Source organism: Danio aesculapii, chromosome 20, assembly GCF_903798145.1.
Source record: "Danio aesculapii chromosome 20, fDanAes4.1, whole genome shotgun sequence".
NCBI classification, from domain to species: domain Eukaryota; kingdom Metazoa; phylum Chordata; class Actinopteri; order Cypriniformes; family Danionidae; genus Danio; species Danio aesculapii.
Window position 1 is genome coordinate 17,550,010 of NC_079454.1, and position 18,738 is coordinate 17,568,747.

The 18,738-nt window shown below is 34.6% G+C and overlaps 2 protein-coding genes across 2 annotated transcripts in view; one reads left to right on the forward strand and one right to left on the reverse strand.

The window, feature by feature from the left end:
• Positions 1-723: 723 nt before the first annotated feature.
• tmem242 (transmembrane protein 242) lies at positions 724-12,876 on the reverse strand. Its single transcript, XM_056480946.1, is given in 5 exon segments — positions 724-1,177; positions 1,514-1,570; positions 1,572-1,652; positions 9,815-9,915; positions 12,596-12,876. Coding segments are annotated over 5 exon segments (486 nt in total). The 5' UTR covers positions 12,729-12,876; the 3' UTR covers positions 724-1,063.
• A 659-nt stretch (positions 12,877-13,535) lies between these two features.
• Positions 13,536-18,738, forward strand: part of zdhhc14 (zinc finger DHHC-type palmitoyltransferase 14) — a 49,500-nt gene continuing 44,297 nt past the window's right edge. The window contains 1 exon segment of the mRNA XM_056480947.1: positions 13,536-14,529. Coding sequence (XP_056336922.1) covers positions 14,288-14,529 — 242 coding nt within the window. The 5' untranslated portion in view covers positions 13,536-14,287.

Consider the following 18,738-nt stretch of genomic DNA (forward strand, 5'->3'; position numbering starts at 1 on the left):
AAATACTATAATAATATATAAATCTAATACAAAGGAAATGGATGAGTTATAAAAAATTCACCTCCTCACAGTTGTCATAAAGGGTAATATTAGCTATATGAACCAAAATCGGTCTGTACACAGCTGTAAACACCTTTTTTTTTCTGCTGTAAAGTTGGCCATTTTAACAGTGGGGTCAGTAGAAATGTGTCTATTATGGAGCCAGGACTAGCGGAATTTCGATGAATTGCAGTTTCAGTTACTTCCGTATTTGCTTCACAAGGGAGAGCGGGAGGTTGCCGCTTGGTGAAATGCTAATAGTCTAATCTGATTCAATGATTTATGCTAAGCTAAGCTAAAACAGTTCCCGCCAGACTCTGAGATTGGCTGAATGGATTAAACTCAATTGTTTAACTCTAGGGAAGTTATAAAAGGAAGTGGAGTGTTCCTTTAAGGTTGATGAATACATTCTGTATTAGTATACCCAGAGCTCTATGCTGCAGTGTTACCTCGACAAAAAAGCTTCCACATACCGAACAACTGCTGTTCTGTAGCTTGTGCCGTCGCTGCAGGCCATGTTTTCATCATTTACCCCTTATTTTCCAGGAATCTGCTTTTCGGGGAAAGCTTGAAAACAAATTATCATGATATGCTTTTCTAATCAAATGACACCATTTTCAAACAATATCTGCTTTAGTTTAACACCACCAGCCGAAGGGGATATTATTTACTAAGGACAACTAATGTTCCAACAGCATGTTTACTAAAAAGATGAAGAAAACAACAACACAAGGCCACTGTTTTGCAAAGGTGTGAATTAAATAAGGTCTCAAGTATTACAGTATGTACAAACATGGAGTTAAAAGTCTCTTCTTGTGAAATCCAGCAAACATAATCAAGTGTGGAGTCTTCCAGGCCTCTAGAGAGCCGTTCTCCAGTGCTTTGACCTCATACTTGATATTTAATCCGGTAACTGGGCCTAAAACGGCTATCCTGTTGCCTCACACTTGATTAAACGTGGCCATGCAATACATTTCCAGGCAGTCCGTTAAGACTGTGTGTTCTTGCTTAACGACATTTCAGCTCATTTTGACTTGAAGATGGAATTCCAATCAAAAGGAACCGAATTCGCTTGAGCGTCTTCATTTTTAGGGATGGCAGGGAAAATGGATTGCATTTTTTGACGAAATTCTTGTAGCTGGAACAAAGAAAGAAGATCTAGATCAAAGCAAAGTTAAAGTTTTTAGAAAAAATATATATAATTAAAGAGATAGCCCAATCAAAACGGTGTGAATTTCCCTTCTTTTGTTGAACACAAAAGAAGATATTTTGAAAAATGTTGGAAACTTGTAACCACTGACTCCCTTAGTAATTGTTTTTCCTACTATAGAAGCTATAGTCAATGGTTAACATTTCAATCATTCTTAAAAATATCTTCTTTTGTGTTCAACAGAAAAATCCATTTGAGGGTGTACATTTTCAGATTTTGATGAAATATCTCTTTATAGTGTGTATTGTGGGATGTAAAACATACACTGTGGACCCCCATCGCTTTCCAAATGGTGAGGCTGAGAAGACCGACTCCACACCAAGGCGTAAAGTGAACCCCATCCCAATGCTCGCAACGCTAAAGATGCACCGCTTTCTGGCACTGCAGCACTTCCTATTATACCCTGGACACATCAGAAGAAAAAAGAAAAGATAATTTAATTTAATGTGTATGTTGCCCAACACAATCAGTATGCCAGCACTTTAGGTCATGTAAAGCAGCATTCACACGCCCTTCTCTGTAATCTTATTGAGCGAACAGAAGATTTCTGCATTACTTGATTCACAATGGTATAATTTTAGCAATGCTTGGCTGCAATGATAAATTACTAGAAACGTTTGATTTTTCAGCTGATAAATAGGCCAATAAATATTTATTGCATGTTTATTTCTGCATGTTACTTAAAACAAAAGGCAAATACATAGTGAACAACTCTGAATTTAAAGTATTAACTATTCATTTTTATGGCCAACTTGCATTTATGAAAATAAAATCTACAAACTAACAAATTCAGAAATAAGCAAAGTCACCAACTTTAAGCAAAATCAAATTACTGCTAAAAGAAATCCTTTTAATAAATGGTAGAGAGATGGAAATAATCATTTTAATATGAATTCTTTAAAAATATTATTTGAAATAGTTTTAATTGGATAACTAATCGGCTTAAAGATATCGACCTAATTATCATTAACCAATAGATCGTACTACAAATAGCATTTATTGGCTTATAATGATTTGGTTGCAGGTATATTGTGCATTCCTACACTGAAAAAAAATCTGTTAATTACAGTTTTCATATTTTCCATATATTTACAGTTATGACCTTGCAATATGAGACCTTGATTTCTGCTCTGTAACTTTTGATTTTGACTAAGAAAGATACCCAGCCATGAATATTGTTACTTTTGTAATCTTAAATAATACTACTACTACTAATAATAATAATAATAATATTGCAATTCACTAGCAGTTAAATTAACGTATTTTGCAAATAGGCTCATTTTACAGATCCTCTAGAGTTAAACAGTCGAGTTTTACCCCTTTTTAATAAATTCAGTCAATCTCTGGGTCTGGCTGGAGCGCTTTTATCTTAGCTTAGCATAAATCATTGAATTGGATTAGACCATTAGCATCTAAAAATAAAAAAAGTTGCATCGATGTTACTCACCTACCTAGTTGGGGACTATCTTCAGGCCATGCTTAATATCATTGCACCTGTTTAACAGTGACTTTTAACAAAATGATAGTTTAACAAAGTGACTTTTATTGACATTTTAATAGTTTGAAATGATGTATAAGAAGTAAATCTCTCTCTCTCTCTCTCTCTCTCTCTCTCTCTCTCTCTCTCTCTCTCTCTCTCTCTCTCTCTCGCTCTCTCTCCTCTCTCTCTCTCTCTCTCTCTCTCTCTCTCTCTCTCTCTCTCTCTCTCTCTCTCTCTCTCTCTCTCTCTCTATATATATATATATATATATATATATATATATATATATAGACGGCAGTTTATTACAGTGATTTTATGTGGAGTAATATACAACACCAAACCACACAATGTATCACTAAACATGTAAAACTTTAATAAAAGTTACTTTTTTCAAACTTTTCAATGTTATAAGTTGTTGGAAGAAAGATCAAGGTCCAATAATGCAACTAAATTTATGAATATGTTTAGTGTACTATACATTAATTTTCAACAAAACCCAGTATTATTATCCAAAGCGACTCACAAATGAGGAACCAGTCAAGTTCTAGAATTTCCAGTTAATTTACCACAGTATACACAGTGTTTTAACTATTTATTTATATCTTTATTAGGGATCAATGATCATCGTTTTTTCTTAAAACAAGTTACACCTGAAATGATCAAATTAATCCATTACTGTAACCTAAGTACTTAATTATTTTTATTTTTGGGTTAACTAATCCTTCCTAAAAGTAGGCCATATTTAATGATTAATTGTGATTGTGATCAATTATTTAATGATGCAGTGCAGTACAGTTTGAAATATACTTCCGGTGGTAGATTGAAACACCATTTATCCACATCACATAAATAGTAAACAATATGCGACAAACAAATTTCTGTGTTAGTGGGCGGGGCCGCAGGTTTCAAATCTCCTGGGTTTGCGCGCGCAACTACTGGGCGGGGCTTGTGTTTCATAGCCGCGTCATCGCGAAACACCTAATGACTCGTTATCAAGACGACTCGTTTGAAGCACTATGAGTCGACTCTTTTATAGATGAATCAATATTTTTAAACACTGTACACTTACAGATTTAAGCCTTAGCTGGATATTTCACTTCACTTAAAGCTGTGTTACACACTATATGGAAGGGCATTTTCAAAAACCCATAATATGGGCTCTTTAATTTAACAATAATTTGATTTATTATGACACTTTTATACACTGTTTCTTTTCAATGGGTTAAAGCAGGGGTGACCAACCCTGTTCCTGGAGATCTACCTTCCTGCAAATTTCAGTTGCAACCCATATCAAACACACCTGTAATTATCAAGTGCTGTTCAGGTCTTAATTAATTGGTTCAGGTGTGTTTGATCAGGGTTTGAGCTGAACTTTGCAGGAAGGTAGATCTCCAGGAACAGGGTTAAGCACCACTGGGTTATAAGTGGTTATAATAACTACCAGATTAAAACGTGTAAATTAGGCAAATACCTTGAATAAACCTTTGACTACCAGGTGTACATATATTTAGACCAGTCATTTCGTCCTCTCAGAGTATATAGTTTTTCTGAGTTATTTTTCTGAGCTCTCACAGTTGTGTACGCACTGTCAGCTTCAAAGCCAAGCGATCAGGCTTACATAAAAAGGTAATGCAAAAGTAAATACAATTAACGACAGCTTTAGAAAGCCAAAGCCGAATCCTGGACGTTTTAGGACATTTTGTCCCAAAAAGGCGCATTTCTGTGGGTCTGCAGAGCACATGAGATGTGAGACTATAGAAGTGTTGACGGGTCTCGCGCACACACAGAATGAAATGGGTGGAAAAAAAAAAGATTTTCCACTACTTAATAGCTTGCGGATGTTTGGTTATATTGGGTGGATACAAAAAAAAAAAAAAAAAAAAAGTGTAAAAAGATTATATAATATACTTGAGCTGCCCAAGGCATGGAACGATAACTGTTTCCAAGGTATACCGCGGTTCGGAAAAGTCAAGGTTTTAAAACTTTTTCTGCTTTACCATTCCTAAGGTATCTAAGATTTTTTTTTTTTTTTTTTAGGACAACAGTATCTCCAGCAGAAAAGATATCCAAGAATGCCGTTTTAAATTGTAAAGAAATCAGTGTTTTTGAAACTATAATGAAGACAACAGAAGTTTACGGTTACAAAATATCTTAAATGTTTCTCAAAATAAAATATATTGTTTTCTAAGGGGTGAAAAGTATTTGTTTTCACTCAGACTTTCAAAAAGAATATATGTTAGAGCAGTGATCACAATACCATGAAACTGTGATATTTTTAATCAAAGGTTATTATACCATCAGAATCTTATACCGGCCCATGCCTACGCCCAGGTATATTTAGTGACACGTTTTTTTTTTGTTTTTTTTTTAACTATTATTAAAATAGTTAACATACCTGTTAATATACCTGTGTGGGAAGCACTGGATTACATTTATAAATTATATAAAATACCAATCATTATATAGAACAAAAAAAGAAAGATTCTAAGCATGAATTAAAATATTCAAGCAAAATTATACAGGCAGACACTATAAATAATATATTAAAACTCCTAAAAACCAAAACAACTAAAAACCTATTTTTTTTCCAGCTATTTCTCTCCACCACAACCTCAGTGTGTCTCACATTGGTGAGTGGGCTTGACAAACCACCTGTAGAAAACACACTCGTTCATCTCTCTGACACTTTAACCAACACTTGCACCAGTCATTCGCCAGACACTTTCTTACAATCACTCTATATAATAAAACATTGTTCATTTATGAAATGTGCTTCAAACAGGTGAGTGGGCTTGACAAACCACTTGTTGATAGACTCTTCTCTCTAAAAAAACACTAGCACTTCTCTGAGCACAAACAGTTCCTTTGTATAATTAGCACTTCTTGTGTGTGATGTTGAATCGCTTAATGAATCCTCAATAAAAGCTTGTGCTAAATTATTAACTCCAAGCCTGATCAAACCTATTTAAAAGCAACTCTTATGTCTCCATAAATCATTCCAAAAAATATACTACCAATATTATATTTCTTAGAAGCTTCATGTATTTATGAATTGTGTATAACCCGACCAGAAACGTGCATCAAAAATAACGTCAGGTTTTATTTGGCATTGACTAGTTTGTGTACGGAAGTCTCAAACAAATGCAGCTACTGCTAATGTCATTAGCTGCTTTAATGTCATTTAGTCTATTAGATTAACTGCTATTAGAGCTTAGCATGTTGCAAACATCGAGGAATGCGATAGTTGACATGCTGAAAATCACATTTTGCCATATTTATGAAAACAATAATAACTCAAATCAGAATCAAACTGAACAATAAAATCCAAAAGACTATATAAAGAAAGTACTCACAGGTTCAAAACAATAACATGCTGCTGTGATGTCCATTTCTAAGATTCTCTTCCATCAATACACTGTGCGCTTATGGGATACTTTACTAGTTTTCTAAAAGTCTAACTGCTTAAATATATATAAAATATTACTAATTTTATCCACAATAAGCTGCTCATTCTACAGTAAACGCTGCACTGGCACCAGAGCGATTTTAACAAGTGATCAGTCATTAAAGAAACTGGGCAAGACGTATGATCCGTCTCATCACCATCTTCATATTGGATTTAGCCTCTTAAAAAGCATTTTTGGCAACACACGTGCTTACTAATGTGGGATAAGGGTCTAAAATTAGGTCCTTGAAGAAAAAAAAATGCAAACCAAACAAAGAGTCCACAGACAGGCTGTTCATCTGGGAGTGGACGGGCAAAACAAGTTGTAAAGTGGAATCGATGTCAGCATTTACGCAATGTCTAATTGTGTTAAAGTAGCAGACATGAGCCTGGAATTCTCTGCTGATTAGATGAATAGCCAGAGCAGAAAACGGCTTTAAAAAAAAAAAAAGAGATGTCTTTTTGTGCAGAGGAGAACTATATCTGATTTTCTAAATATGTTGGGACTTCGACTGAATGTAAATCCATAAGGTGAATTTTTTAACTGCTACCTGTACTTAAAATAAGCTATGATTACCAGCACTTATTTTGCTCAGTATCTGTTGAAGTTTGTTTATATTTCGGCACTTAAAAGGTATTTTGTTCTGCACTTAATTGTGCACAGTTTGTTATCACATATATCAGGTAATGGGCTCGTTCCAGAAAGGAGGTTAAGTGAAAACGAAGTATTTTAACCCTGAAATGAGAGAAACTCTGGGTTTTCCATTTCAAAATGGCAGGTTTGTTAAACTGGAGAAAACATGGTAACTCAAGCCTGTTTCTGAAAGAGAGGTAACTTTAACTCAGAGTCAGTTACCGTGGTACATTTATTACAGTACACAAATTACAGTATGTGCATTAAAAAGGTTTGTTATAAGAGATGATGATGAAAATGTAAAAAAACACATAACATTACTTATTTTATTATACCTAAATATTTAAATACTTTAAATGTAAAATTACACATTTACTTGAGCAGCTATGTTTTCCCACGCTAACTGTCTCTGTTTCCCTGATGCAGTGGTGTTGCTTTTTAAAATATATGGTCATATTTGCTATAACTCTGCACGAGCACATCAAGTTCAGCTGGAGAAAGAAATGTTGATCTCTCTTTTAAGATGTTGCCATAGTCACTCGTTATATCTGCACTCTATTGATATTGCCTTTTTATAGTTGCGGTGTGCGCGCTTAACTCTGAGTTGGTCAACTTAAAGTTGATTGACCTAACTCAGATCCGCTATTCTGAAACCGAAAACTCAGACTTATTAATCTCTCTGTAAATCAACTCAGAGTTCAAGTTTAAACTCTTTACTGAAACAGGCCCAATGTCTACAAAATAATAATATATTTATTTATTTTATTCCACAGGGACACTATTTACATTTCTTTGAAGATATTGTGTTGATAATTCTTTACATATTACAAATGTACACTTATTTAGTCAAGATGAATAACATAGTTAATAATAATAATAGTAATAATAATTACTAATATTTTAAAATTCAAATTTCACACACATTTCGAAAGACTAAAATATAACTTGATAACAACAACATAATAATAATTTAGCACTCCGCCAAATTATCAGACACTTTCATTTACATTTTTGAAACACTGTTCTACTACTACTACTACTACTACTTCTAATAATAATAATAATAATAATAATAATAACAACATGATACTTTTTAATTGGTAATATTAGTATTAGTAATAATACTTTATTCCACCTTTTTATTTCACATTATGAAAGTGACAAATTTAATAAACATTATTTTTGGAATACCGTTGAGCTGAAGTAAAATAAAAATTCTTAGTGATTTTAATTCAATTTACATTTTTAAAAAGGTATTTTTGTTCCCTTAACATTTCAGAAACACTAAAATATAACTTGATAATAATAACAATATAATAACAAAACAACAATAATAGTATTTTATTCCATTAATTTGCCTTTAATTGACAATTTTTGTAACACTAGGTTGAATATTATTGCTTATTTAATATATACATACTATTTGTTTATAATTTTACAAATTCGGACAATATTTAGTTTTGCAATGCTTTTTATTTACACTTATTTTACACTTACAATGAATAACTTTGCTACTGTTATTGTCAATAATGAGGATGATAATAATAATAATAATTATTATTATTTATTATCATTATTAGTGCTGGGCAAAGATTCATTGCAATTAATGGCGTCCAAAATAAAAGTTTGTTTTGACAATGTATGTGTGTGAATTACAGTGCATCCGGAAAGTATTCATAGCGCTTCAATTTTGCACATTTTTATGATGGTCACTCTATCTGAGCTCCAGCGTTCTTCTGTGGAGAGAGGAAAACATTACAGAAGGACAACCATCTGTGCAGCAATCCACCAATCAGGCCTGTATGGTAGAGTGGCCAGACGGAAGTCACTCCCAGCCTGGAATTTGCCAAAAAGCATCTGAAGGACTCTCAGCCCATAAGAAACCAAATTCTCTGGTCTGAAGTGACTAAAATTAAACTCTTTGGAGTGAATGCCAGGCGTTACGCTTGGAGAAAACCAGGCACTGCTCATCACCAGGCTAATACCATCCCTACAGTGAAGCATGGTGGTGGCAGCATCATGCTGTGGGGATGTTTTTCAGCAGCAGGAACTGGAAGACTAGTCAGGATAGAGGGAAAGATGAATGCAGCAATGTACAGAGCATCCTGAATGAAAACCTGCTTCAAAGTGCCCTTGACCTCAGACTGGGGCAACGGTTCATCTTCCAGCAAGGACAATGACCCAAAGCACACTGCCAAAATATCATGGAGACCTGAAAATGGCTGTACACAGTCGCTTCCATCCAACCTGATAGAGCTTGAGAGGTACTGCAAAGAGGAATGGGCAAAAATACCCAAAAACAGGTGTGCCAAGCTTGTGGCATCATATTCAAAAAGACTTGAGGCTGTAATTGCTGCCAAAGGTGCATCAACAAAGTATTGAGCAAAGGCTGTGAATACTTCTGTACATGTGATTTTTCAGGGTTTTAATTTTAATAAATTTGCAACAATTTTAACAAAATCCTTTTCACATTGTCATTATGGGGTATTTTGTGTAGAATTTTGCGGAAATAAATTAATTTAATCCATTTTAGAATAATGCTGTAACATAAAAAAATGTGGAAAAAGTGAAGCGCTATGAATACTTTCCGGATGCACTGTACATACATTTATTATGTATGTGATAGAAACAAAACTATACAAAACAATTTTGTTACATAGATATTTCAATATACAAATAATTTGTATGGTATAAACATATTTTATATCTAAATATAAATAAACATTTTCTCAAATATATGCATATGTGTATATATATATATATATATACATACACACACACACATACCAAATATAAACAACACAGCACATACATGTCAAAAACTTTTATTTTGGATATGTTTAATGCCAATTTATCTTTGCCCAACGCTAATTATTATTATTGGCATAATAACAAGTTATCATGTGTCCTATAGTCTTCCCTTTCATGGTGTACTGCTTAAAACCTCAAGCCTTTATTATGACGTCAAGCTGAAGAAAGACCAGTGATGTCCGAAAATCTGGATACCTTATTGAACCAGTCAGGACTCTTCTTCTTAGCCACGGCGAGGGTTGAACCAAAGCCTGCAATCATGCCTGCAGTAGCCACGGTAGCCAGGAAAGCACCGCCTGAACAAAACACACACACAAACACAACAAACTGGATTACGCACATTCAATAATGATGTGGCAACAACACAATCTGGTCGGCACCAATAGCCTAGTGTTTAAGTGCGCCGACATATAGCACCATGGTGCTCACAGCGACCAGAGTTTGATGGTCCTTTGCCAACCCTTTCCCTCTTTCTGCTCCCAAAACTTTCCTGTTGTAACCTCCACTGTTCTTTCCAATTAAAGTTGAAAAACCCCTAAAAAAACACACACACACAATCTGCTTCAACATCTGTCTAGACAGCAGCAAACATCTGTGAAAAAACGTCAGCCAGAAGAACTCATCATATACTACAGCTGCACTGTAATGTTCAGTCAAATACTACAGGGCTTCATTAACAAACAGAGTGAAGCACTGTTTGCCTTTGTTTTTGTGGTCTGAGAGAGCAGAAATACACATGGCATTACATTATATTCATCTTTTGAAGCAACACAATGACAAGCACATACATATCAACAGGAAGATTTTTAGAGAGAACAACTACTCCTGCTAATATTTCAAAATGATATTATGTTGGTGTACCTACACTCTCAAACAAGGTACAAAGTTGCAAATTCTGCACTACAAATCGTTTTTTTTATATACAAATATTCAGTGTCCAAGATACATCATCCTGATGCACTGGGATGCATCGTCAGTGATGTATCCTGGGGTCACTTGGTGTTTCGGGTCTTTTTAACATCCGACACCCTCACCCAGGTGACCCAGCTGTGATTGATCAGACCCCAGTTTGCGTCCCAGCAGCCATCACCCATGGATCAGCCCTCTTTATCGATAGCCATCTTGTGGCTTTTTCTGCAGCTACACAAATTGACTTAAAGGCCCACTTCTTAGCTGCTACTGTAGAATCGCCAAACTGTAGAACAACAAACACTCCTATGAATATTGGAAAATAATATCATGTTGATATACCTACACTATCAAACAATGTACAAAGTTTGGAATAAAAATTGCTATAAACTGAACCGTTTTTTTTTTTTTTTTTTTAATACATCACATTAGTACTCAAAAAAATAAGACAATGTTTTTAAAAGCCAGCAGAGAAAACTTGACAACTGACAACATAATTATAAATTACCCTATCTTGATAACCTAGTTAAGCCTTTAAATGTTACTTTAAGCTGAATACTAGTATCTTAGTAAAATATCCAGTAAAATATTATGTACTGTCATCATTGCAAAAATAAAAAGAAATTAGTTATTATAATTTAGTTATTAAGACTATTATGATTAGAAATGTGTTGGAAAAATATTTGATCTGTTTAACAGAAATTGGAAGAGGGAAAAGAATTCTAATTTAATAGGAGGATTTTTATTATTATTATTGGTATTTCAAGACCATGCACAGTAGTACATAATACAGAAAAAGAAAATTACAGACTATTTGAGTTTTTTATTTTCCCACTATCCCCTCAAAATAAAATAAATATATTTATGAAATAAAAACAAACATATCCTATGAGAGATTTTTTTAAAATTATAATTACAATTTTAAATTAATGGATTATAACAAGTTTACCAATTAAAGAGTAAAAAAGAAAAATAAAGTAAAAAAGTTACAAAAATAATAAAATAGAATTTTTATTCATAATTTTATCCATAATTTAAGACTTTTCATTTATTAAACACATTGTTATAAAAAAGTTATAAAAACACCCTAATAATAATAATTTAACACAGTGAAAACATTCAGAAAAAACATTTAACACAGATAGCTCGGATTTCATGCAAAGTTTGATGATCTGTGGAGCTACTGAGTCGAGAATCACTCAGAAATGTTTAGTGTGACAAACACTTAGAACAGGTATTACAGTATGACCGCCAGCCTAAGGACCTTGTTTGTTGAACAGTTTACCCAAAAATGGAAATTATGCCATAATTTGCACCATACATAACTGCTTGTGAATTAAAACAGCTAACATCAGAGAATGACAAAGACAATTACACTTATTTATTCATTAAAGCTATAGTTTACCCCAAATTTTACATTTATTCAACCTTAACTTGATTTACAATGGTTGTGTTTCTTTCTTCTTGTAACACAAATTAAGATATTTTAAGAAAAATTAAGAAATTAAGAAAGCTGTAACCATTGGCTTCCATAGTAAGAACACAAATAATATGCAAGGCAATGGTTACAGGTTTCCAGCTTTCTTTAAAATGCTTAATGTGCGTTTAACAGAATATAGAAACTCAGACAGTTTTAGAACAAGGGTGAGTAAATGATGACAGAAAGTCACTTACACGTGAGGACAGTTTTGCTCCAACCCATATCAAACACAGCTGATCCTAACTGAACAAATCAAAGTGTTAAAAACTACTAGTGACTATTAAGCAGGTGTGAGTTGGAGTTGGTTGAAGCAAAACTATGCAGAGATGTGGCCCTCCAGGAACTGCGTTTGAGGCCATTGACTTAGAATTTCAATAGAATTTAAAGTTTAATAGTATATTACTATAATATATAACATAATATCTCTGTTGTGTTGTATGATATCTTGCATTTAGGTCTGCTTTACTAACTAATCAGACAAGGTCAGTTACCGTAACTGCTGCTTCATAAGTAACGTAGACGGTTAATTCATAATGTTTGTTGGTGGTCATAACAATGGCTTAAAATGCTATCAAAATACAACAAACCTTTAATCAGATGTGATTTGTCATCTTCTACAATGTTACTGACTGCTCCACTCGCGCTCGTCTGCTCTACTGACATCTTGAACAGGTCCGACTTACACACGAGTCCGGCGGAAACACCGTTTGGCGGAACCATCTAAATTAACCGAAAGTCCGCTAGCATCACTGGCGTTTCACCAAATGTACTTTAAATCGTGCACACTGCTCTATTCTTACTCCAATTACAGTTAAGACATAAACAATGTCCACATAGAGTTAATAATAGCAAAGTAACATGAAGGCAGGAAGTGTTCACATGATCAACGATCTGCTTTTACTTACATTCAGTTTTGTTTTATTTGCATTATAGTTAAACCATTTTCGAACTCGCAAATATTGCGAAATGTCTTGAAATGTTAGGGAAATTGATTGAATTGAGAGGAAGACTGAGATTCCGACGATCACATCGTCTGTGTTTCAAAACTGAGTGTGCCGCCTAGTGCCTACCTAGACTAGACGGCATTCGGCACATCACAGACTGAGAGAAGAGGTATTCTGGATATTTTTAATATATTTAAAAAAATAATATTACAAATTTTATGTAGTTTATGTTTGAGGCTTTTATTTATTTTGTTACATTTTGTCATATTTATTGAAAATTAAAACAATAAACTGATTCATAGTGATATGTAGTGTGTTGGGTAAAAATGCTGTATTTTAAATATTTTAAAATAAAGCATAATATTAAATGATACAAAATAAATGTTTATGTCCCAAAATCAAAATGGAGATTGTTTGAAAATGTGGATTAGCCCAAACGTAATGCACACTGTCAACCAACTGAGTTATGAGACAAATGCCCTAAAATAAGGTGACTAAAGCCAGCTCACTTTGTTTTGGGTTCACCCGACGCAAATAAGCTGTCTACACAGAGAGCTCAATCTGATTTGAGACGGCGTCGCTGTGTATAGGGTCATCGTGTGCCGTGAGCTCATGCAGTTCACGCCGTGATCTGTTCCATCCACGTCCTGCGCACTACGAGCCTTCCTCTCTCTCCCTCCATCATCGCCACAGATGATTAAACATCCTCCTCTGTGTTAGTTTGCTGTTAAAATGTTCTACGTGCGCCGTCAGGACTATGTTTAGCAGGCGTTGATGCAATAAAGACCCCTCACGAACGGAATTACGAGGACATCGGAAGGGCGTATAATACATTAAATCCCACATGTTTTTTTTGAGTCGAGTTGGTTTTCTCGGAGCGGTCCCTCTGAACCGAACCGGCGGAGTTAAAATCATTTGAGACGCCCGCACACAAAGAGACATCTCTAGGCATGATGTCCACATGCCTCCGCGTCCTGGAGCGTATCCTGTTGTTGTCTTGAGGATAGACATCTGCAATGAAGGAGTTTATCCAAACAAACATGCAGACCAAACACTCGGATCTTATTTCACTCCCATCATCTCGGATTTAAATATTAGCATCTCTTTTAAACGCGATGCGATCGAACCGTTGACGATTTCCGTAAAACATGGAGCTAAGAAAATGGTTCCTTGGTTACACTCGCACGCTTTTCTTTGCTTGGGTTGTGTAATGCTTCCTCCATCAGCTCAAGAGATGTTTCTACAAGTTCCAGCTATCTCGTTAGTTCCCTTTGGACGTTTGCGTTGTTAATTCACTCGTTTTGTTTGGAAGTTTGTTTTATTGCTAGTTGGAACATGCATCTTGGGGTCGAGGAGCCCATCCGGGAGTGCCAGTACAATCAGATCTGCACGCACAACTCCTCGCCCATGGACACTCCGCACATCAAGAAGAAGAAGAACAAACGGAAATGGCAGGTTTTTCCTGGCCGAAATAGGTTTTACTGCAACGGGCGAATCATGATGGCGAAGCAAACTGGGGTCTTCTACCTTACCATGGTTCTCATTTTGGTGACCAGTGGCCTCTTCTTTGCCTTTGAGTAAGTAACTTTGACCCATTGGAGAACTCTCCTCCTTACCCCAAACACTGCCAAACATGTTATTAAAGGGAAAAATGACAGCATCCTCAGCAGTTACACTTAAGTGGTTCTAAACTTTCATTCTTCTGTTGAACACAAAACAAGATGTCCTGAAGAATGTTGGAAACTGGCAGCCATCGACACCCGTAGTAGGGAAAACAAATACGAAGGAAGCCAAATGACCACTTTTTTTCCAACCTTCTATCTTTTTTTCAACAGGAGAAAGAAACTCATAAAAGTCTAGAACCAATTGAGTGTGAGTATATGTGAGGAAATGTTCATTTCTGGGTGAACATCTCTACGTCAAGTAGACTCATTTTAGGTTTTCTATTGCCATGGTTCTTGGTTCTAGAAGAACCCCAAGCATATATCCATTGACCCTTTGCACAAAAGTACAAACATTCTTCAAACTACAAATATTTTCAGACTACAGTGATTAAAAATGATTATTTTATGATTAAAGGTTGTTTGGTGAACCCAACATGTTTCCTTTTACCTTTAAGTGTGGTAATGGTTACTGAAATGGTTCCATTAAGAAACTCCTGGGCTGGGCTGATAAAATTTATGTTTAGCAATGATCAGCGCTGGGCTTTTTTTTTACTCTATTTAAGAGGACATCACATAGCAGACATGTACAGCAATGGGAATCTAAAAGTGTGTTGATATTAGAGTTATTTTGCCACTGAAAATGTATCAGCCAAAAATATGTTATGCCATTTAATGGGCCCTCTAATTTTTGTGTCTCCAGTCACTGTTGGGGTACTCTATTTAAATCTGGAAGCATTAACAACTTATATCAAAATATATATGGTTATCATACAATATCGAGATTGCGTTATTGCCATATCATCCAGCCCTACTTTAACCTCAAGGAACTGTTTTCATTCTGCAAAAGATTCTTTAAAATAATAATAACAAAAAACAACAACAGTTTTAAATGTTGAATCTTTTGTAAGCAAGACAAAATCTAGTAACTTTTAGAACTCTGTCTACATACTGTATATAGTAAAAGCACACAACAAAACACAGACTTGTCTCTTAATTAGAGTCTGCGTCAAGTCTGAAGTCCATTAAAATGTGACTGGAATGTGAGTTACCAACTCGATTGTCATTCCATAGGAACCAGAAATGTTTCTTCTGGTGCATCACTATGAAATCCCCCTTTTCAAACATTCAAGCCCGATAAGCCTTTAGATTTGGAAGCTGACAGCCGATATATTTGCTGATATGTTTATAAAAATGCATTTAAAAATAAATTTCTGCATGATTGCAACAACGAAATGCAAACTTGTACAACGAACAACTGATTTTATTTTAAAAACTTTAACTTCACCAAAGTTTGAGCTGATTTATGAACTTTATTAACCAGCTATTCTTTTCTATGGCTAACTTTTTAATATTTATAAATTAAACCTACTTTCTGAAGAAGAGAAAATGCATACATAAAGCAACCTAGTCTCTCATTACGAATACTCAAAAATGAAAATACCAGTAAAATAATAATAAAAAGTGACATGCAGTATAAGCTTGTGAAGCTTAACAGACCGATAACATCAAAAAATATACAATTAAAATTGTTACCATGGAATATATAACTTGTTTCCAAAGTGGGGGTCGCTTTGTGATATTCAAAAGTCACATACATATTATTAAACCATTACAATTGTCATATTTTATCAATAACCTACAGAAGATAAATAATACTTAATAGTTACATAAAAAAAAACAACAACATGCAAATAAGAAGCCATCAACGTTTCAATAATTTTTTTTCCATCGGATTGCAACTCCTGGGCTGTTTACGTTATATAAATGACACAGCAATAGGGATGGGTATCGTTAAGGTTTTAATGGTGGTTCTCTTATCAGTTCTTTTTGTAGTGTTTTTCGAAAAAAAAAATAAACAAAAAAATTGAACGGAATTAACAACACTTTATTTTAATATTATATTTTTAATGTAAAATAAAACTAAACCAATAATTGTTAAACAAATAAATAACAATTTTCCTGTAAATGAATGTTCAATGGTTTGAAAGAAAATGACTCTGTTTTTAACCATTCTTCTGGAGAAAAATCAACATGTTTGCCTTTTCTGGTAAAAGTCGGGATCTTTCTTGGTTTATTGTACTTCCTGCTGTTGAAAATTTTAAATTGCAAAATGCAGTTAAATAGTGAGACAATGTTTATGATTTTTATTTAACACATTCACATAAACGAGTTAACGGTTTTGGGAGTTAACAATGTAAAAATAAGCAGTTTTGGTACCCATCCCTACACAGCAATAGTGTTGGATGCAGCAGATTGATTTTTATTTTTTAATGTTAAATTTTGACACCTTTACGCACTTGCGTACATTTATTTATTTATTTATTTTTTTAAATTAATTAATTAATTTATTTATTTATAATTTTTTTTGAACAGGAAAAGATTAAAAGATAATCGGGCCTGACTCAGCAGAATGCTGTTTTTCAGCAGGTTCCTGCTCTGCAGAACATAAAACATAAAAACATACAGAACATAAAAACATACAGACACACTTGCCATCTCATCAATCAACACATAAGAACAATACAAACAATCACCAAATATACAAAATAGAGGGAAGCAGGGTACTAACTCAGTGGCTACAGCAATAGTTGACCATCAGATGATGAGCATGGGATTTTTTAAAAAGTCTTAATGTTGGTATTGTTTTTAGATGTTGTGGGATCTCATTCCAGGCTTTTGTGAATACATAAAAGAAAGATCTCTGTCCATAACAGTTTTTAAAAGCTGGTAATGGCAAACATCCATTTGTTGCAGATCTGGTGGAACGATCAGTCCTTGTGTTAAGTTTTAAAAAAAAAGTGAACATTGAGGATGATCTCCAAATCAAAATCTCCTAATCAAATTATTAATGACTATAAAAATTAATAACAACTATGGTTGTTAGACTGCTGCTTATTGACTGTTGTCAATATGGTCATATTTCTATAGTTCCTATTGGTTTGTGTGCAATATCTGTATGTTTATAACCACCTTCGAGGATAGCGGGGGTCGCAAGTCACTGGAATTGTTATTTCGGGCGTCATAGGCCTAAAAGTTTTGGAATATACCATAGTGAATGAATAAATACAGGCATTATACAATACAGTGCTGTTTTGCACATTAGTTTGGTGAGATTATTATTATTATTATTATAATGATATCACTTTAGACTCATGAAAATACAAGACCGAAACAGTTGAAATATGCAAACACAAGCTGAGAAACATTCGAACTGTATCCAGATAGCCATGTTTAAATACTCTTCTCTCTCGTCTTGTATTTCTTCAACCTTTATTGATAAAGTGGAGCCATGTTCTGGACATTTATTCAAACTGAATTTCATGCGGTCTGGAATCCTGTAGTGCACAGTAATTTTGAGACTCTCACTGACACTGAAGGACATTTATAAGTGGTAAATATGCTGTAATAGAATTACTTGAGTCCACGTCACTTATAACACACTGCAGGCTGTAAGGAACTCCTTGTTTAGTTTTTTTTTTTTTTTTTTGGTCAGGTGAAGTTTAACCAACCCAGAGTAGAAACTACTGATGTATTCTTGAGCTTTGTAGTGATCTTTAGACAAGAGAGACTTATGTTTAGAGTTTTGGGGGTGTTTGCAGCTTAAAGCCCCTTATCAGATGGTAGAAAAATGTGTACTCGAAGCATTGTTTATTTGCGAGGATCTTTCAGTGTGATCCTGAGACGTCTGCTGTGGATAAGAGTCGTTTGGAACAGATTTATTTTTTCCAACATCCCATCCCCCCGTCTCTCCGAGCCCCATACATTCCATACCACAACTTCCAAACATAGACGTGGTGCGGTCCTGTTTCCATGGTAACGGTTTCCCTTTCCCGATCTTTGTGTGCTTTTGGAACAGCCTGCGTCTCCTAGGAAACAACAGAACAACCCAGCCCACCGTTGTATTTATTTATTAACTTATTTACGCTTTAGGGTCAGTCTTGTAATTGTTTTTTGAAACGACTGAAAGTCATTACATGGGTTTAGTGAGCTGTTAAACCCAGACCGATCAAAATCACTGGGGAAAGGCAGTTTCAATGGTGTGTTGCGCAGTTCAGCACAAGCCGTTTTAGTCGTATATCGTTTTAAGCAGAGAATAACAGTTGGGTTGAATGTGAAATCTTT